The 19,393-nt window shown below is 38.1% G+C and overlaps 1 protein-coding gene across 8 annotated transcripts; it reads left to right on the top strand.

Annotated features, from left to right (window-relative positions):
• The first annotated feature begins 10,596 nt into the window (after window positions 1-10,596).
• Window positions 10,597-18,642, top strand: LOC102906090 (trypsin-4-like). 8 transcript variants are annotated; one of them, XM_076566432.1, is made up of 7 exons: window positions 10,599-10,681; window positions 12,211-12,281; window positions 12,659-15,171; window positions 16,331-16,484; window positions 17,427-17,680; window positions 18,041-18,177; window positions 18,443-18,642. In XM_076566432.1, the coding sequence occupies exons 5-7, from the start codon at window positions 17,551-17,553 to the stop codon at window positions 18,590-18,592; spliced, it is 417 nt and encodes a 138-aa protein (XP_076422547.1). In that variant the 5' UTR covers window positions 10,599-10,681; window positions 12,211-12,281; window positions 12,659-15,171; window positions 16,331-16,484; window positions 17,427-17,550; the 3' UTR covers window positions 18,593-18,642. The 8 variants fall into 8 exon arrangements, with proteins under 8 accessions (XP_042129046.1, XP_015845756.1, XP_076422547.1 ...); XM_076566431.1 differs by having other exon boundaries at window positions 10,600-10,760; XM_042273112.2 differs by lacking the exon at window positions 12,659-15,171 and having other exon boundaries at window positions 10,597-10,681.
• The last annotated feature ends 751 nt before the right edge of the window (window positions 18,643-19,393 follow it).

The raw sequence follows: 19,393 nt of genomic DNA, 5'->3' as shown, positions 1-19,393 counted from the left end.
CAAGTGACAGTGTGGGAATTTTGAGGTGACTCCAGGCCACCTGAACAATTTTGTTGGAGGGAGCTACTGTTTGGTATGCAATCATAACCTGAATAATCTGAGAGCTACTTTTTTGTTGTTGTTGTTGAGAAACTAATCCAGGCTCTTTGCAGCATTTATATCCAGATGTTATTTTATTTGATAACTTGGGAATAGATAACCAAGAAAGACCTAGCCAGAAAGAACAATTCATTTTCAAGAGCATATTTCTGAGTTAATGATATTCATGTCCCTTTGTTTTGTAGCATAGAAATGCCTTATGACAGGAGGATACATGGGTCTGTTTTCTGGATGAATTTGAACATTGTTCTGAAATCATCATTGTAGTCTAATTCACATATGATTCTGAAAGGCAGTGGTGAAGGGAAGCCCTCTGGGGGCCAATACTCTGTCCCATGAATTCAGTTGCTCACAGGAGAGATGGCCAGTGTTCAACTTTCTTTCACATTTTTATTTAGTCTTTTTATATTTCCAATTGTACTTTTCTTCTTTTGGCATTTTATTTCTGCATCAACCTGGTCAATTTCTTCTTTTTTTCTTAAAAATGTTATTATTTTATTATTTTTATAGCAGAATAAGATCCCATTGTGCACATGTAACATATTTTCAATCCCTGATCAGTTTCTTTAGATCCATTGATCGGTTTGTTTATTCACACCTCTATTCCAAATCGCCAACTGTCATTGCAGCTACCTCTAAAGTAAATTAATCTTAAATTCTAGGAAATCTACTTAGATATTTTAGAAATATGAGTGATCATTTAAAAATGCTTGCCCTTTTAATATTTTTGAATTGTTTTATTTATTTAAAGATATTAAACATCTATTTGGAACTTTCTATGATGATGAAAAGGAGGAGGAAGAAGATGATTATGTCATTTTGTGCCTGTTATTCTGGCTTTCAGAATCTGCTGATTTTCACCAAGGTGGCTTATTGTCTTGTGCATCATGTGACTAGATATTTTTGAATCACCCTTGGGAATTCTTTAAATATTGGACTAACAAAGTTTTTATTCAGGAGATATTTATGCTTTCATCCATATTTAAATCATTTGAATTGAATGGAATTTAGTTATTGAGGTGTTGAAAACTTTTAGAGTTATTATATTCTTGCCTTTTTCATATAAATTGAGGTTTTTACATTGTTATTTATTTGAATGTTATATTGTATATCGTGTTCTTATTTTTTTTTCCTGAGGTATTCCTAATGGGAATACTGCTCTTGGTGTTCAGATCACCACTCCTCCTCGGAGGAGATGAAGCCACCACCAGTAACAAAAACAGTCAACAACAACCAGACACTCAACTGGAGATGTCAACTCCAACATCAGTGTTTGAAAATAAAGTAACTATGATAGTTATTTAAAATCATAGAGTCACACATAAAGAGAATGAAATTCTTTATATTTAAGCAATTAAATGGAAGATAACCTGGGAAAAGGGAAAATACAGAAGAAAACAAGGAGTAGAAACGTAGCTGGGATAAACATATAAGAAGTGACACTGTTGCTGGAGAGAGGGCTTATCAGTTAAGTGTGCTTGATGTTCTTGCAGAGGACCTATGTTCAGTTTCCAGCACCCACATTGGCAGCTCACAACTACCTGTAATTCTAGTTTCAGGCAATCTGATGCCCTCTTCTGGCTTCTTTGGGCACTTGCTTTCCAGAATGATAGCATAATTCGTACATGCATAAACATACACATAATCAAAGAGTAAATTTTTTTGGGTTGGGTATGTTTGTTGAGACAAGGTTTCTCTGTGTAATTTTGATGCCTGTCCAGAATCTCGAAAAAGAGGCTGGCCTCGAACTCACAGAGATCTGCCTGGCTTTGCCTCCCAAGTGCTGGGATTAAAAGTGTGTGCCACCATTGCCCAGCAAAAAGCAAAAAATTTTTAAAAGAAGTAATACTGAAGGAGAATACAATAAGTACAGAGGAGGAGAAAAACATGAAAATGAACTATATATTTCTTATTGGAAAAAGGATAGATCTATCTTCTCAAGCTTGACATTTACAGTTTACCTTGTCAGAGGAGAGGGTCAAGTGGTGATATCCACTACATCCATATAAACTAAACCAGAAAGGATTTTTTGAAGACTGACCTTCATCTCCTCTTCCCAGCCAGAATGAACGCATGTGGAGGAGCCACCCACAAATTGCTCCCACCAAGTCAGCCTAATTAATGCATACCTATTTCAATATCTCCTCCCACCACAGCATCTAAGGCATGTTTTGTGAGAGGCATTTTCAAGTAGCAGTTGTTTTCATTGATATCTGTGGCACTCTGAGAATGTTCAAAGTATTCAATCCACGGCTGTTGTGTAGGATGAGGCTTTGATTGATCCTCATAAGGCCTGGACTCAGAGTTCTCTGCCCTAGCATCTCCCTCCCAAATGGTACTAACACAAAGATGAGCTCTAGTCACTTAACCCAGTTCAAGATTTAGTTCCACTGATGTGCTGTCCTTAGCTTATCTCATTGGCCTGGTAGCACTTCTCACTCAAGAAGATATAATGCTTCTGTTATTTAGAAATCAAGTATGTGCCAGTGTCCTGTGTTCATACTGATTCTCAAGATGTTCCCATGATTAGCTGGAGAAGGTGGGTGACATTGAGAGATTTAGATTTTTAAAACATGTCCTAGCCACTCTCCAGCTGAGAGGTTTTACTGCATGTCATCTCCTAAAGCTAAATATACCCATGCATGCATGAGTGACCTGTGCAGTGTCAATATATTATTATACCATCTCTCTATTTGGTGATACACAGATCTCTCATATTAAACATCAGTTTGGTAGAGTGCAGCTTGATACAATCAGTTCCTTTTTCAACATTACAAACTATACTTCACTAGAGAAATTGATTTATTATAAAGTTGCTTCTCTTTGTATTTGTTATTTTAATTACATGCATTCCAGATTATTAAAACCAGAAATATTGAAATCATCCAGTTGCAATAAAATCAGATCACATGATATAATTATTTGGAATTTGTTCTGTTAACATAATAATATTTCTTAAAATTTTGCATTCCAATGTTATTTATATATTTATGAATATATTTTACTGTATTGATCACCATAGTCATATCTTCATATTTTTATAAGCAAAACTAATGAAAGGGTAATTATTCACATGCTGGATGACAGAATTATTTTATAGAAAAGTGAGTGTGTGTGTTGGTATGTTTTTATTAAATACTTGGGTTAGAATAAGGAAGCCTCCTTTTATCCTTCCTTTTCTTAGTCACTTCTTTTTTTGTTTGTTTTAAGACAAGGTTTCTCTGTATAGTCCTGGATGTCCTGGAACTTGCTTTGTAGACCAAGCTGGCCTTGAACTCACTGAGATCTGCCTGCTTCTGCCTCCCAAGTGCTGGGATTAAAAGAGTGTGCTACTACTGCCCAGCTGTTACTTCTTATACAAGTGTTTATTGTACTATTGTCTCCCCAAAGACTATTTCCCCATCCATACACCCTGAAAACCACATCATGTTGATGTTTTACTCTGCATTAAGAATGCCCAATCACTATTTTTAAAACAAAGAATGTACAGTTAAATAGACAGATAGATGATATATAGAATTAGTTATACTTATTTATTTTCTGACTTCAGTCACAAGTGAATATATAAGTTCAATGAAAACAAGACCCTATTTTGTTCACTTTAAGCATAGAAGCCCAGAAATATACCAGGAATTCAGTAAATATTTGTTAAGTAAATATAACTTAAGTGAAAATTTATCAAGCAGTGGTAGATTTCCTCACATAAAAAACTTTACACGTTCTTCTGAGGTGAGATAATCTAAGCCAATAGGAGATTAGACAGGCATGTGGACATAGCTGTAAACCCAGCATTAGCACCCAGGAGCTGAGGCAGGAGAATTGTAAGTATGAGTATACTAGGTACTGTTAGAGACTCTGTTTCCAAATAAACAAAAAATGAGCAAGGTTGTTCTCAAAGGGAAGTTCTAAAAAGTATTTATTTGAGCAAAGCTAAGTATTTAATTAAGAGTAACAATTGTGTATGTACTCACTTCCCCTCAGCTGGCTTTCCCAAGATTGTGAAACAGAGCAGATATTATGGGTTTGGACAGGCAAAGCCAGAACCAGCTCAAGCACAATGATTTTAATGCACAAGATTTTTTTTGTTGGCACTGTACTAGTGCAGGTGGACAATCCTTCTGTGGGACTTGCAGATCGTTACACCTAGATGAGATAAATTTACCAGCTCTCTGTCCTCCAAATGTATGACAGTCTATACATCTTAGGAACAAAGTCAAATGGAAGAAGCTGCTGACTGGTTGAATTTAACACCAAATTTTACTGGGTGATGTAATCAGAATATTATATATATATATATATATATATATATATATATATATATATATATCACATTTAACTATTAAACTGTGCATTTCATAGAAGTCACAGTTGTTTCCATTATAACATTCCACATAATGACAGTTCCTGGATCCTACATTGGACTTTTCCACCTTACTCTTCATTAGTTTCAATTAATCCAAGCAGTTCCAACAAGCCAGAAAGTGAGTAGAAAGAGTGACTGTTGTATAAACATGAACATTCACCCTTTCATTATACCAGAAATTCAATCTTTAATCATCAGAATGCTGCAACTGTTAATCCTTTACATTCACCTCTCTATGATGAATGGTGCCTGACTAATGAGTAAAAAAAAATGCAAATAGTATCTCCTCAATATGAAACTTTCACATTGGTTTTGAGTTCAAGGTGGGAAATAGGAAGCAGAGGAAGGTGGTATGAGGGTGTGTATAGTCCCTCTTATCACTGTGACTGAACACCTAATATGAGTTACTAACTGGATCAGGCCCTCTGAATAGATCTCTGAAGTATTCGAAGGCCACCTGGCCAAACATCCTAATATTCATGCTAGAAACCTCATCCCATGTCTGAGGGAACTGGATGCAGAGATCCACGGCCAGGCCCCAGGTGGAGCTCCAGGAATCCAATTGGCAAGAAAGAGGAGGGTTTGTATGAGTGAGAATGGTTGAGACCAAGGTTGGAAAAAGCACAGGGACAAATATCCAAACGAAAGGAAACACATGAACTATGAACCAATAGCTGAGGAGCCCCCAACTGATCAGGCCCTCTGGATAAATAAGACAGTTGATTGATTAGCTTTATCTGCTTGGGAGGCATCCAGACAGTGGAACCGGGTCCTGTCCTCACTCAGTGCATGAACTGGCTGTTTGAAAGCTGGGGCTTATACAGGGACACTTGGCTCAGCCTGGGAGGAGGGGACTGGACCTGCCTGGACTGAATCTACCAGGTTGAACTCAATCCTCAGGGGAGTCTTTGCCCTGGAGGAAATGGGAATGGGGGGTGAGCTGGAGGGAAGGCAGGAGTGGGGGGTCTGGGGGTAGGAGGGGAGAGAACAAGGGAATCTGTGGCTGATACGTAAAATTAAATTTAATAAATAAATTTTAAAAATGAATAAAAGGGAAATATTTATTTTGGATCACAGATCCAGAATTTTCATTTGACAGTCTCGGCTCTGTTGCTTCTGTGCCTATGGCAAGTCTGAACCTCCTTCAGGAGCTTGGGTACGGTATTTCATAATCAAACCCTAATCTTCCAACCTAGGGCCTTCAATGACTAATGCTTTATCATTCAAAGACATTCAGTGAATCTCAAAGAATCCTAACTTCTACAATGTTTCAAACTTCCAGGACAAGTATCTCTTCTGAGACTCAAGCCATTTTTTTCCTATAAGACCTAATACAGAAAAAAAAAACCTAAAAGTATGTACCTCCCACACCTAAAATCACATTGTATACATTTTTATTATAAGAATATAGTGAGGAAGGAATGTGATAAATCAAGAACAAGCTCTAGAAAGCGAAATAGTAAATCTAGCTCCAAGGTCAAGCATTTGGGCCTATTTGGGCAAGAAGTGAACTGTTCATTCACTCCAAAAGTTTGGGCAGCCCATTCTTTCGAGTTGCACCCCATGTGACCTCTCTGTTGGTCAAGCTCTGACCGCTTCCTCCCACTTTCCTTAGATGCTGCTCTGTATTCATGGCATCTGCAGCTTGCTAGGGTCTTGACTGTGTCAGCTTCATCCTAACAGCCTCACACATTACCTTCTGATCAGCTACCCACCATAGATTCTGACAATGGTACCCATTGTGAGATCTCTCTGATCTTTTAGAATTTATTTTGGAAGCTTCCTTGAAGCTGTGAATGAAATTTCCTGGAAAGAAGGAACATGTGACATTGACTATTTTACAGGATAATTAAATAATTAGAATTCAAAGATGTGGCATTGTTGGGATGCTGAAGTTCAAAGCCCAATTACAATTAATTTTGGACTATCTTTTAATAGTCCTTCCTTCCCCACCTTGTGACAATGAGAAAACCTTTTGAAATGTACTGACTAAGCAGTCTGCTTGCTTCCAAGAACTCAGAAGTTAAGGATGTCATCAGAGCATCTAAGGGTTATAGCTGAGGTTTCTGGACTTAACTGTAACCCATTACATTGAAGTTCCAGCAACATATTTGAAAAGAACCTTGACTTATGGCTTTCTTTGATCTTATAAAAAAAATCAAGAAATAGTTACCATGTTGGAAAATGCAATTTGGCTAACTGAATCTGTGATCTAAATCATGGTCACTCATAGCTGGCTCTAGAATAAGCTATAAACTGTCATTTATCTCCTTTGACATAAGGTCCTTATTTTCATTCTGTTAGTTAATTTGTTTGATTGATTGTTTGTTTGTTTGTTTGTTGTTGTTGTTTTGGTTAGTTGCGTTAACATTTATGGGACCTAAATGTGGACTCCCCAGAATGAATGAATCACTTCATGCTAGGAGAGTCGCTTAAATCAGAGGCAGGTACTAGCCAGACTATTGGTGTGCCCCTGTCCTCTGATGTGTGTTTTTTAGCTATTTCTGGATTTTAACTCTCCCTTGATTTGACCAACCATTTGTTTATTCTGAGCTTGTTTCAGAGAATTATGGTAATTCCTCAAGCTGTTGATGATTATATCATGGAGCCTATATCTCTATCCCTTACATTTACATCTTCTAGGTCAGTAGTTCTCGACCTGTGGGTCAAAACTCACCTTGCTAACCTCTATCACCAAAGATATTTGCATTACAATTCATAACAGAAGCAAAATTGCAGTTATGAAGTATCAATGAAAATAATTTTATGGCTAGGGTCATCGCAACATGAGGAACTGTGTTAAAGTGTCACAGTGTTAAGAAGGTGAGAACCACTAGGGGCTCTTTGGATCAATTATAATAAATAAATCATCTGACTGTAGTAGACTGGGATGCTAAATTTTCCTTTCAAGACTTAAAATCGATCTTTTCTTTGAAAGTTTTAATTGGGAAGTCTACTGCTTGTCTGATGGGCCTGCCTTTCTATGTGATTTGGTGTTTCTGTTTTGCTACCTTTAGCACACTTTCTGTTTCCTGTTTATCTAGTGTTTCATTATAATATGATGAGTCAAGATTCTTTCCCCATCTTATCTGTTTTATGAACTATATGCCTTCTGTATCTGTTGTATTTGTTTAACTCTGAGAAATATTGTGAATCTTCTGAAAAAATTTTTTAGGTATTTTATTTTTCATCTTTTTTTTAATTAGAAACTTCTTATTCATTTTACATACCAATCACAGATCTCCCTCTTTCCTCCTCCCACCCCTCCAGCATTCCCCCCAAACCTACCCCCTATGCCTTTAGATAGAGATTCTTTTTATAAGCCCAATAACCTCTACATTTGATACTTTCTAGCACATCGTAGGAGATTTCACATTTCTCCTTCTTTTACTTTTGTCCTTGTTGGATTTTTCTAATTCCTCTATTTTGTTTTTAAGCCAAGCTATCCTGTTCTCTCCTTGATTGATTCTGTTAATGAGACTTTCCATGGAGCTTTGTATTTGATTATGCTTTTTTTTCCTTTCCAGAATTTCAGGTTTGATTTTCTTCAATATTTCTCTTTTTTTTCAATTCTGCCTTTATTATCTTAAATCATTTTCCTCTCTCTATTCAGCTGTTCATATTCCTATTGAGGGGCTTATTTTCTTCTTGGACTTCTTTGAAATTACTTATAACCATTTTAATCATTCTTCTGAGTTCTCTGTCTGGGATTTCATCAAACTTAATTCTTACTGGATGCCATTACTGCAGGGCTAGTTAATTTTTGATGAATCATGTTTTTCCTTTTCCTTATATTACATAATTGGGATGTACGCATCTGGAGTTATTTCATTGCTTGCTTTATTGCTTGCTTGCTTTATTTATTTATTTATTTATTTATTTATTTATTTATTTATTTATTATTATGTTCTTTCAGCTGAAGTGTTTGCAGTATTAATGTGTGACCTAGATGTGATAGAACTGAGATATATACAAAATAAATAATATTATTTTGGGTGGAGACTGGAGGGATATTAAGAGCACTAGCTGTTCTTCCAGAAGACCCAAATTCCATTCCCAGCACTCACATGGTAGCTTAAAACCATCTGCAAATCCAGTTCCAGGGGCTCCAGCACCCTCTTTTGGCCTCCATGAAACCAGGGAAGCACATTGTACAAACAAGTACATGCATACATGCAAACAAAATACCCATACACATAAAATAATAAAATATTTTTCTTAGTAATTAGCATATAAATTTCTTTTTTATTAAGAAATTTTTTTCATTCATTTTACACACCAATCAAAGATCCCCCTGTTCCCTCCTCCCATCCCCCCAGGCTCCCCTCCCAACCCACCCTGTACTCTCACCCAAAAGAAGGCAAGGCCTCCCATGGGGAGGCACGTTCAGTAGAGGCAAGTCCAAGCCCTTCCTCCTGCCTCAAGGCTGCACACGAGTTGTCCCATCATAGGTAGTGGGCTCCACAAAGCCTGCTCATGCACCAGAGATGGATTCTGATCCTACCGCCAGGGGGCCTCCCAAGCAGATCAAGCTACACAACTCTCACCATGCAAAGGGCTGAGTCCAGTCCCATGCAGGCTCCACAGCCATTGATCCAACTTTCTTGAGTTCCCTCTAGTTTGGTTTGGTTGTCCCTGTGTGTTTCCCCATCATGATCCTGATGCACTTGCTCATAGAATCCCTCTCCTTTCTCTTTGGACTCAGAATAGACCCTATTGTAATTTAAGTCATTTTGTAAATATCTGTATATGATAGAAAATTGGAGTATTTGTTTTTGTGAGTCTGGCATAATTTTGTAATATGACAATTTCCAGTTTGACTAATTTTCTTGCAAATGATATAATTACATTTTTTTTATGACTGAGTAACACTTTGGTGTGTATATACACCACATTCCCTTTATTCATCTATTGATTGTAACTTTGGCTATTGTGAAAACTACCATAGTAAGCAGAAAGCATTCCAGCACATCAGTGTCTGCTGACTATGCTTTAATCAGGCATATATCTATTATTAATATCATAGGATTATATGGTAGATCTATTTTTAATTTTTTGAGAAATATCTGTATTGATTTCCATAATGGCTGTACTAGTTTATACTCTCTCAGCACCAGTGCTTAATGATAGCCCCTATAATCCTTACCAGGGTTAGAATTTTTTTATTTATTGATGACAAGCAATCTGACTGAGGCAACACAGAATTCTAATGAATCTTTTATTTGTCTTTTATTTATGGCTAAGGATGCTGAGGTTTTCCATGTATTTACTGGCCATTTGTACTTCCATCATTTAAGAAATTCTCTTCAGTAGCCACACTTAATTTGATGATTTGGGTTGTAGTGAATTATTTTTTAGATTTATTTAATCAATCTTACATGTTAAACTTCTCTAAGATATGATATGTAGTTTCTTTTTCTCTCATCCCAAGGGCTAGTCCTTTTCAAGCATTTACTTTGTTGTGCAAAAACGTTTAATTTCATGCAGTTCCATTTAGCTGTTCTTGCTATTAATTCCTTGGTTATTGAATCTGATAATCACTGGAATCAAAATATCAAAATACTGTAGATAGTCCTTGTGGATGCCTATGTACCAATGTGCTTTCTCTATGTTTTCATCTAGAAGTTTCAAAGTCTTAAGTTAATGTCTTTGAACCATTTTTAATTTGTTTTCTTTTGTCAAGGGTGAGAGATACAGATCTACATTTGTTCTTTTGTGTATATTCTTTTCGTTTTCTTTTTGAAAACTTCATGTGTCATCACTCCCTCCTTCCTCCGCCCAACTCCACTATCACTTAGTTATCCATGATCCTTTTTAAATTATATATGTACACATACATGTATGTATGTATGTATATGTGTTTGCTGGTATATATGAAAACATGTTTAAGCAACCTATCAAGTCAATTTATCATTGTTCATATGTACATGTATCCTTGGCTGACCATTTGGAACTAGAAAAATCAGGGAGAACCTTGTCCATATAGGAAACCATTTATTTGTCTCTCCATAGCCTTTGACTACTTATAGTTCTTTGGACCACATGGAATTTCACCAATCTATGTTGGCATGTCAACTGATGTTGTCATAATGCTGATTTTTCTCAGGTAACAATGTGGTTGACATTACATGGGTGCCTTTTCCATGTCATGTCTAGAGGACATTATCTAGCAGCAGATGTCTGAGCTTTGGGATTTTCTGATTTTTCTGTTCCTTTTAGGTATACTTTTCCCAGCACTATTTCTGGAGGAAGTTATCTTTTCTAAAGAGTGTGTTTTGGGCACCTTTGTAATGATCAGGTAGCTGTAGCTATGTGGGTTTATTTATAAGTCTTCTAGTCTATTAAATTTATCTACATATCTAGGTTTTGTTGGTACTAGGGTGTTTTTTGTTATGATGACTGTGTATCACGACTTGGATGGGTACTGTAATGTTACCTGCTTTTTTCTTACTACTCAGGATTACTTTGACCATTCAGGTTGGTATGTATTTTAGTTTTGTTTCATCTAGTTCTTTGAAGGATAGCCTTAGAATTGTGATGGAGATTAAATTGAATGTGCCAATCAACTTTAGTAATACATTTTTTCTAAGATTACTTTCTTTACTGTTCTATCATTTTTGTTATAGTTTTTTTCACCTCACAGATAGATATCACTAGTTTTTGTGGATGTTATTGTATATGAGGGTTTCATCCTGATTTCCTTCTCAAGTTTATTTATTGATTTATGAAAAGGCTACTGATATTTGCATATTGATTTTATCATGCTACTTGGTGCTGTTTATCATGTCCATGAAATTACTGCCGAGGTCTTTCCGTGTTTGATAGGTATTGTATCATATCACCTGCAAAACAATAATTTTACTCTTTACTTTGTTGTTTCTATCCATTGAGCATATTGGACAGCACTAGTTGGACTTAGTGAGTTATCAAAAAAGGCATAAAGTTGAGGGAGAGACAGACTGTGGGGAATAAAGTGTTATAATAAAGGGAGAAATGTGGTTAAATGTGATCATGTTTCTTTTTGAATAAATCTATGAAATTATCAAGAATAGGGAAAAGATCATTTTTTGATTATTTTTGAGATTGTAATATAACTACAACATTTCTCCTTCCCCTTTCTTCTTAAAATTCATGTTCTCTGCTCTCATTGTTATATGTGGCTATATACATACATATGTATATTCCTGGGTATATTATGATCAGTCTGTATAATCTTACTTGTATGTATGTTTTCAGGGCTTGTCATTTGGCACTGGTCAACCAGTTAGTGTGCTCTTTCTTAGGGAAGACGACTTCTTTGCTTTTAGCTTTCCTCGGGTGCTTATAGTTCTTGGTGTAGGGTTGAGTCCTCATCGTTTTGTTTTGTTTTCTATCTGCTATGGCACATCTACTAGTGTAGCACTTGTTCAGCTCACCTTTGGGCAGTCATGGTAGCAAGACATCATGGGCATAACTACTGACATTACTAGAGGAAAAAAATGCACAACCAAATTCCCTTGTCTTCTGGCTTGTAGAGTTTTCCTTCCTCACTTCTGCAATGTTCTCTGAGCCCTGGGTGCAAGACTGTTTTGTAGATACACTGTTTTGTGGACACACGGTGACTGGGCTTCAGAGTTCTGCATTTTGATTGATTTCTGTGGTTCTCTGTAGTGATCATTATCTGTTGCAAAGGGAATTTTTCTTGAAGACTATACTTATCTGTGGACACAGGGAGAAAACGTATTCTTAATCTGTTTACTCAACTACAGGGAAACCAGAAACACTCCGTTCTGAAGCAACTAATGGGATACAAACTCAGTTTTCAGAGGAAGGGGTTCAGGTATCATCTCTACATTTCTTTCCCAAGCAGCTATGAAGAAGTCAGTTCTCTTCAGAGATGCAGACTCTTCATATCTGAAAATGTGCTAATAGAATCTGTTATATGCCTCTTCCCTGAGTCGGGCGCAAGTATGGTACAAGAGCAAGGCAACCAGAATGCTCTTGTCAGAGTATACCAATCTAGAATCTGACCACCATACTCCATTTACACTAGTTGTTGCATAAACTTAAAAACCTTAATTCCATTCTGTAAAGCCCACTTGATCATCTAGAAATGTAGAATGGTAGAATAAATATGAGGTGTTCATAAAAACTATAACCTAGAGTGTGAAATATACAAAATAGAAATTAACCACTATTTTCAAAATTGAAATGCAGTCATTTGACATGCCGAGCACTGTGGGACTAGAAGGTTGTTTTAGACAAAGACACAAAGGAATTTGCATGTTAGGATGAATAGTATCAGGAATAGCACAAACTTTCAAATGGAGTATATACAGCTGCTTTGGTGAATCTACCCTACTCACCTCAGTCTAGAGTATGAGGTAATAGTCATGATCTACCATATTCTTCTTAGCCTATGATTCCTGATAGCATGGAGAAAATTGATCCCAGGTGATAAATATTAGCACAAAATATTAAATGGTTAACTTCAAGCTTTAGCTACAGAACACTGCTGTGCCATGCCCTTTAATTTTGCTTTACAGATAGGGTTATAGTGAAAACAATCAATGTTAACATCCCTCTGGCTAAAATGATTTTCCATACACATTAGGGATAATCCCCTTATGGGCCACCTAGCTAGTATATACTGGAATGTGAAAATATTGTAACAAATATCTGACTATGTCCTTCAATGTACTAGTCTTATAAATACTTCAAGCAAGAAAGTAAAGCAGCAACATATTAACTAAATACAGAGAAATTTCTTACTGTCCAAGCTAACCATTATCATAATACTCTGTCAGATGGCTCTGAGCGTTATGATACATGTGTCTCTGTGTTAGACATGGCACAGGTGGGTGAGGGGTTATGGTAAAGTAAGGCTCTGAGACACAGTGCTATGTAAGTATAGATTTTGTGTTCACACTCTGCCAAGAGAAAACGTGGCAGGAGGAGCCAGATGTTGGATTCGTCTCCTAGGGACCCCCAGTGTGCTTGACAGTAGCCCTCTGCATGCCCCTTGTGACAAATTTGGTACTTCTCAAGAGTATGCTCATCTTCTTGGAGCCTTGAGATCACATGTCAATTTTAGATAGTTTCTTGCAAATAAATGAATCCATGTGAGTCAATGTACCTTCCGTATTAATTCGAGACAATTCCTTTCTTCATACTTCACCATAAAACAGTTTTTAAAAGGTAAGTGAGGCTCCATGATGCATAAGAAATGTAGTGCATGACTCCTGTGTGAAATGTCTTGAAGAACTGTGCGGCATTTTAGAAATAGAATAGTACTCCACTTAAGCAGGACTCCATGAGCCATTTAATGATATTCAGAGTTCAGAGGTAAGAGCTCTGAGTACCAGCTCTGTTGTGTAGCTGAGCCAGTCATGCCGAGGATGGGCACAGGAGCTGTTTAACAGGTTTCACACGGTGGTTTTCCCAGGTGCATTCTGGTACCCACTTCCTTCGCCATCTTCCATGCTTACGTGTCAAGACCGATCACAAGATTCTCAACTCAGATTTTTCCACTCTGCTCAGCAATTCTAGAACATTTATTTTCTACAGTTTGGAAAATTCAGTCATGAACTTTCCTTGTTCTTGTCCCTCAACAACACTGGCATCAGACTAATAAGAAAGTAACTAGATCCTATAACACGGTTCCTCAAACTATATGCTAAAATTACATATAATCTCACATATCAATTTCAGTACACTTCTTCTGGGTAGGTTAGGTATTAATAAATTTCAAGGCTGGGCCTTAGTGGTTTTGTTAGAATTCATTCATGGAACTTCTACAGGAATGTTTACTTTGAACTATGTCTAATATAACTCTGTCACTGAAAGAAAGTGTATAGAATATCAGAATCCTCCTATATTTTTAATATTGATTCATGTTTATGACTCCTGGTCAATGTAGTAATCTCTCTACTGAAGGCAATTATCTGAACAGAAATCAGACTGATCATTGTTCAAGGACTTCCACAGAGCTAATGTGAAATATGGACTTCTATCTCAAACTGCCTGTGTCTAAAAGATAGGGAAGTATTAATCTTTAATGCAGATTGCTAACACACCCATGAAGATGCTGAAACTGGATCCATAAAAGCATGAACAGTGAGAGCCAGGGCTTATGACAGAGAGGAAAGGAGAATTCAGTATTGGTCTATCTCTGGAACACATCTGAGAAAGTTCCTATTCAAACCCCATCCCTCATATTTCAAAGCACTTGCTTGTGTATGAGCCCTGTTAGAAAGGATCGTCAAGTGAATGTACAGAGCATGTCTAATTCTCCCTTCATCATGTTGCTTCATACTCTAATTCTGATTAGCAAAGCCCTTAAATATGACCTTTCTATATGATGAATTTTTCTAGAAATGAAAATCATCAGCTCACAGTTATTAAATCCAGATACAATATTTTTCTTCTCATGGGGTTCTAGGTCCCTCAGTATCCACCTATCTACCAATACCAGGGTTTCCTTAAAATAAATAAAATAAGATTCCATGAAGTCAGGAATATATCTTGGCCCATGACTATTCTCTACCACCTAACCTCTTTATATCATCCTAAGAAGGGCCAGCTGCAGAGAAGGTCTACATTTCTACTGTTTTCACAACCCAGCCTCCTTTCAAGAATCAGCTGCTCTCCTTCTCTACACCAAGAAGAAAGCTTTCCTTATCACATGTTCCTCACCTACCTACAGAGTGGACAAATAGAGCAGAGATAATGTAAGACCCGGGAAGGGGAACTCACAGGTGTGCTGGTATAGGAGCAGTGGGGGCCCCCCTCAGCACCTCCTCCTCCCTCCAGAAGGGTATAAATTCAGGCTCTCCCCAAATGCTCACTCCCTTCTGCTACATGAGTGCACTCCTGTTTCTTGCCGTTGTGGACATTGCTCCTGAGTTCCACGCCTTAACCCAGGTCCTGCTCTTCTTCTCCTAGAGGCCATGAACCCCATCACTAAACCTGCTATTTTCCCTATCTGCACTCCAATATACTCTATTTTCCCTCAGATCTCTGCTTCTAGATTTTCTGGCTTCTCTGTAAGCTTGACTTTTCCTACCCCTTCTACTGTCATTTATTATGTGATCAAAGAGGCTAGAAATTGAAGGCACATGGAGGTTCCGTAAAATGAACCAGAAGGCCTCCGGCTTGGGCCCAAGAGCTTGGGGCTGTCTCAGCCATGGCTGTTTTTACAGACAAATACTTCCAATTTGAAATGTTCAAAACCCCATTATACTGGGAATTAATGTCTTAAAATTCTAACCATATGTGTCTGGAACAGTCACTTTGTATTAGAAATGACATTTCATATATACATATATATATATGTATACACACACACACACACATAACATAAACATCCAACCAAGTTTAAAAAAATCAGTGATCTTGGGCAATAACATTCCCTCCTGTGTCCTACATAAGGACTGCTCTCCATTTTGACCTTAATATACATACTTGAGCTGTAAAACATGTGAGTACATTGAGCTCTTACAAATGCGTGATATTTTCCAAGATAGTTCCAACTATGCTAATCTCCTTAAACTCTGTTAACCACAGGGTGTCTGAATGATAAACATGAGATCAAAGCAAGTAGTGGATCAGACAGCCATCCCTGTGCCCCGTTCCTGCGTGCTGAGAGTATCGTTGCCCAATCCCTTGTACCCCATCAGAATACTGTCACCTGCCGAGTATCTTGCTGCTGTCCCACAGTGCTCTGTATTATGGACAACCACAACACAACATATGCCCACTGCTACATTTTTGTCTTTGATTCTCGTACTTGATAAGGATACCTATTTAGCTTAAGGCTGGCACAGGGCTGAGGGCTCCAGTTTCCAGCACCCCGATGAATTGTCTTCTCTCTTCTTCTCTCTACTCAAGTTGCTTTCCCTTTTGATGATAAGATCGTTGGAGGATACACCTGCCAGAAGGATTCTGTCCCCTACCAGGTGTCCCTGAACTCTGGCTACCACTTCTGCGGAGGCTCCCTCACCAATGATCAATGGGTGGTGTCTGCAGCTCACTGCTACAAGAAGTAAGTGATGGGCGCTGGCTTTTCAGAACACATTTTTGGTGTTTCCAAGGGGATGGGATTAGATCAGGCATCAGCTGAGGTTTTCAGGTGAATGGGAAAAGTCAGAGAAGAGATTGCTGACTGCAACTTCTTTCCTGAGTTTGGAGAGAATAAGGATATAGAATGGGAAGATTTTCACACTGCAGAAACATCCAAAGTAAATCAAGGGTATGGATAACAAAAGCAAGGAAAGTTGATTTTAGGGTTGAAGGAACCAACATGAAGCACACAAAGATTTTTCACACAGTTACACTGAGTCCTATAACAGTGATATAAACACAGAGTTTTCGAGAGTGTGGACAATCTGTAAGCTTTTTTAAACTTCCTATTTTAATTCATTTCACTATATTGAGAAAACTGAGTGTCAATTTCTGTCCCAGAGGGTGTCTCACCTGAATATGCATCTGAATCATCTAGATTCTAATTCAAAAAGAAACCCAGAAAGCTAAAGTTCATAGCAAGATTTAAGATGACACAGCTGGATGGACAAAGTTATTTTCATCTATTTGTTCATTTGTTTTCTATGAAATAGGCTTTCTCTGTGCAGCCCTGACTGTCCTAGAACTCCCTCTGTAGACCAGGCAGAGGATTTAGTGTAGTTTATACTTTGCAAAGGCACAGAGGAAGAATGAAGCTATAGGAGCTGGCTTGCATCCAAAGGAGAGCACTAGGTTGATAAGCAGTCTCCAACTGCAGTCCTTCACCTCAGTCATATTACCTGTCTTTGAAGTAGAAAGGAATCGGTTCTCCCAGTGGTACTTGCACACCGCATGGCTGCTACATCTGTGATGTTAAACTAGGCCTCCTGCCCATTCCAAAGTTATTCAGCAAAAAGAGTTTAATAACTCTGGACTATCTGAGGTAATGGAGAGGAAGTGTCTAGCATGCCTCTCTTTCCAACAGCCGCATCCAAGTGAGGTTGGGAGAGCACAACATCAACATCCTTGAGGGCAATGAGCACTTTGTCACTGTTTCCAAGATCATCAAGCACCCCGACTTTGATGTGAAAACCCTGGAAAATGACATCATGCTGATCAAGCTCTCTTCCCCTGTGACCCTCAATGCCCGAGTGGCCACTGTAGCTCTGCCCACCTACTGTGCACCTGCTGGCACTCAGTGCCTCATCTCTGGCTGGGGTGATACCTTGAGCTTTGGTGGTAAGATACTTCATCTACTATTTCTACAGCTTTCCAGAGCTAAACTAGTTTCTAAACTTAAGTCATTGACTTGTAATCGGCAAGTACATTGCCACTACCCAGTACACACAGGGTTCCATGGTGGGTAGAAGAGAAATTTATGCACTGAATGATATGGTTCCCAGAATGTAAACAGGGTAGATAGAGAATGTGCTATTATTACTTCCAGGAAGGACATCAATAATGACTATTCTAGAATCAAAGTTACTTACTGGGTCTTAGTATCTTAAAGAATGCTCCAAGGCTCATCTAGTGGACAACACTGGGATGCTAATCCATAGCTGGTCAGAATCACATTTCTTTCTTTTCCTTTCCTCACAGTGAACCACCCAGACCTACTCCAGTGCCTGGATGCCCCACTACTGCCTCAGATTGACTGTGAAACCTCCTACCCTGGAAGGATCACCAATAACATGGTCTGCGCTGGCTTCCTTGAGGGAGGCAAAGATTCCTGCCAGGTAATTGGCTCCCTTCTCATATACAAAAAAACTTATTTTTCCAGGAGTGGGAGTGGAATGCCCAGGTGTATGGGTCATGATGTTTCCTGTAGTAGTTCCATGGGAAAGTGAAAAGGACTGTTCTGGGTGTCATCTCACACTTCAGTGAGAATAGAGGATAGGATAACAAATGGAGACACAGGGAGGCTAGAAAGGCATCTTCAGGTCAGAAAAATGTGGTCCTTATACATGCCCCTTCCTTACTAACTGTGTCCCTCCATCCTAGGGTGACTCTGGTGGCCCTGTGGTCTGCAATGGAGAGCTCCAGGGCATTGTGTCCTGGGGCTATGGCTGTGCCCTGAAGGACAACCCTGGTGTGTACACCAGGGTCTGCAACTATGTGGACTGGATTGCAAACACCATTGCTGATAACTAAGAATCCTTAATCCTTCTGAAGTCACTAAGTCAATAAAGTGAATTCCTTACTTTCTGTGTCTTGGTCTGATCTCTTTATCCTCTTGTGGGAAGTTCATACCCATTTGAGGTCATCTTTCTCTGTCCTTGAGAAGTGGAGAGCATCCTACACCTCTGAACATGTTGCATCTAATAGTAGGTCAATAGCAGTGTAAAGGAAAAGAAACACTGAAGTTAAATGGTAGAAGAAATACAGGTTTCCTTTTCTTTTAGAAAATCAGGTATCAGAATGTAGATATTTATAAACTTGCCTGAATTTTCTTTTGCATTTATGTGTGATTTCTAAATGAACACATTTATATTTTAGTAATAAATATCATGTATTTTAAATGAGAGTTTTTCTATTTGATTACAAGGTGTTCTAAAGGCATTAGCATATTCACCATTATGGATGGTAAGATTCTTACCCATAATGATTATTGTGGGAACATTTTGTCCTCAGAAAACTTACCTAGGGCATGTTCATATGTCCACAGGAATAGCTTTCCCCATATCTATTCCTCATATGCCTATAACATTTCCTTCCATTTATCCTTGATAAGACAATATGTATGCACAATTCTGAGAATTACATAGACATTTTCATGCTGAGGTTATTCTCCCCTATAGAGTGATTATTATTGGGATGGTAAAGCTAGAACAGATGTACTGAGGGTATTGGCTTAAAGCACCCTTTACCAAGCAGGTAATAAATAGGGGCATGCCTCCGCATATCCTTTGTGCTCACTATCCTGCTTTCCATTTGCTCCTGCAGCAACTCTGC

This window comes from Peromyscus maniculatus, chromosome 3, assembly GCF_049852395.1.
Source record: "Peromyscus maniculatus bairdii isolate BWxNUB_F1_BW_parent chromosome 3, HU_Pman_BW_mat_3.1, whole genome shotgun sequence".
Classification (NCBI taxonomy): domain Eukaryota; kingdom Metazoa; phylum Chordata; class Mammalia; order Rodentia; family Cricetidae; genus Peromyscus; species Peromyscus maniculatus.
Note: the sequence above shows the minus strand (reverse complement) of the source record. Positions and strands in the feature narration are given on the sequence as shown.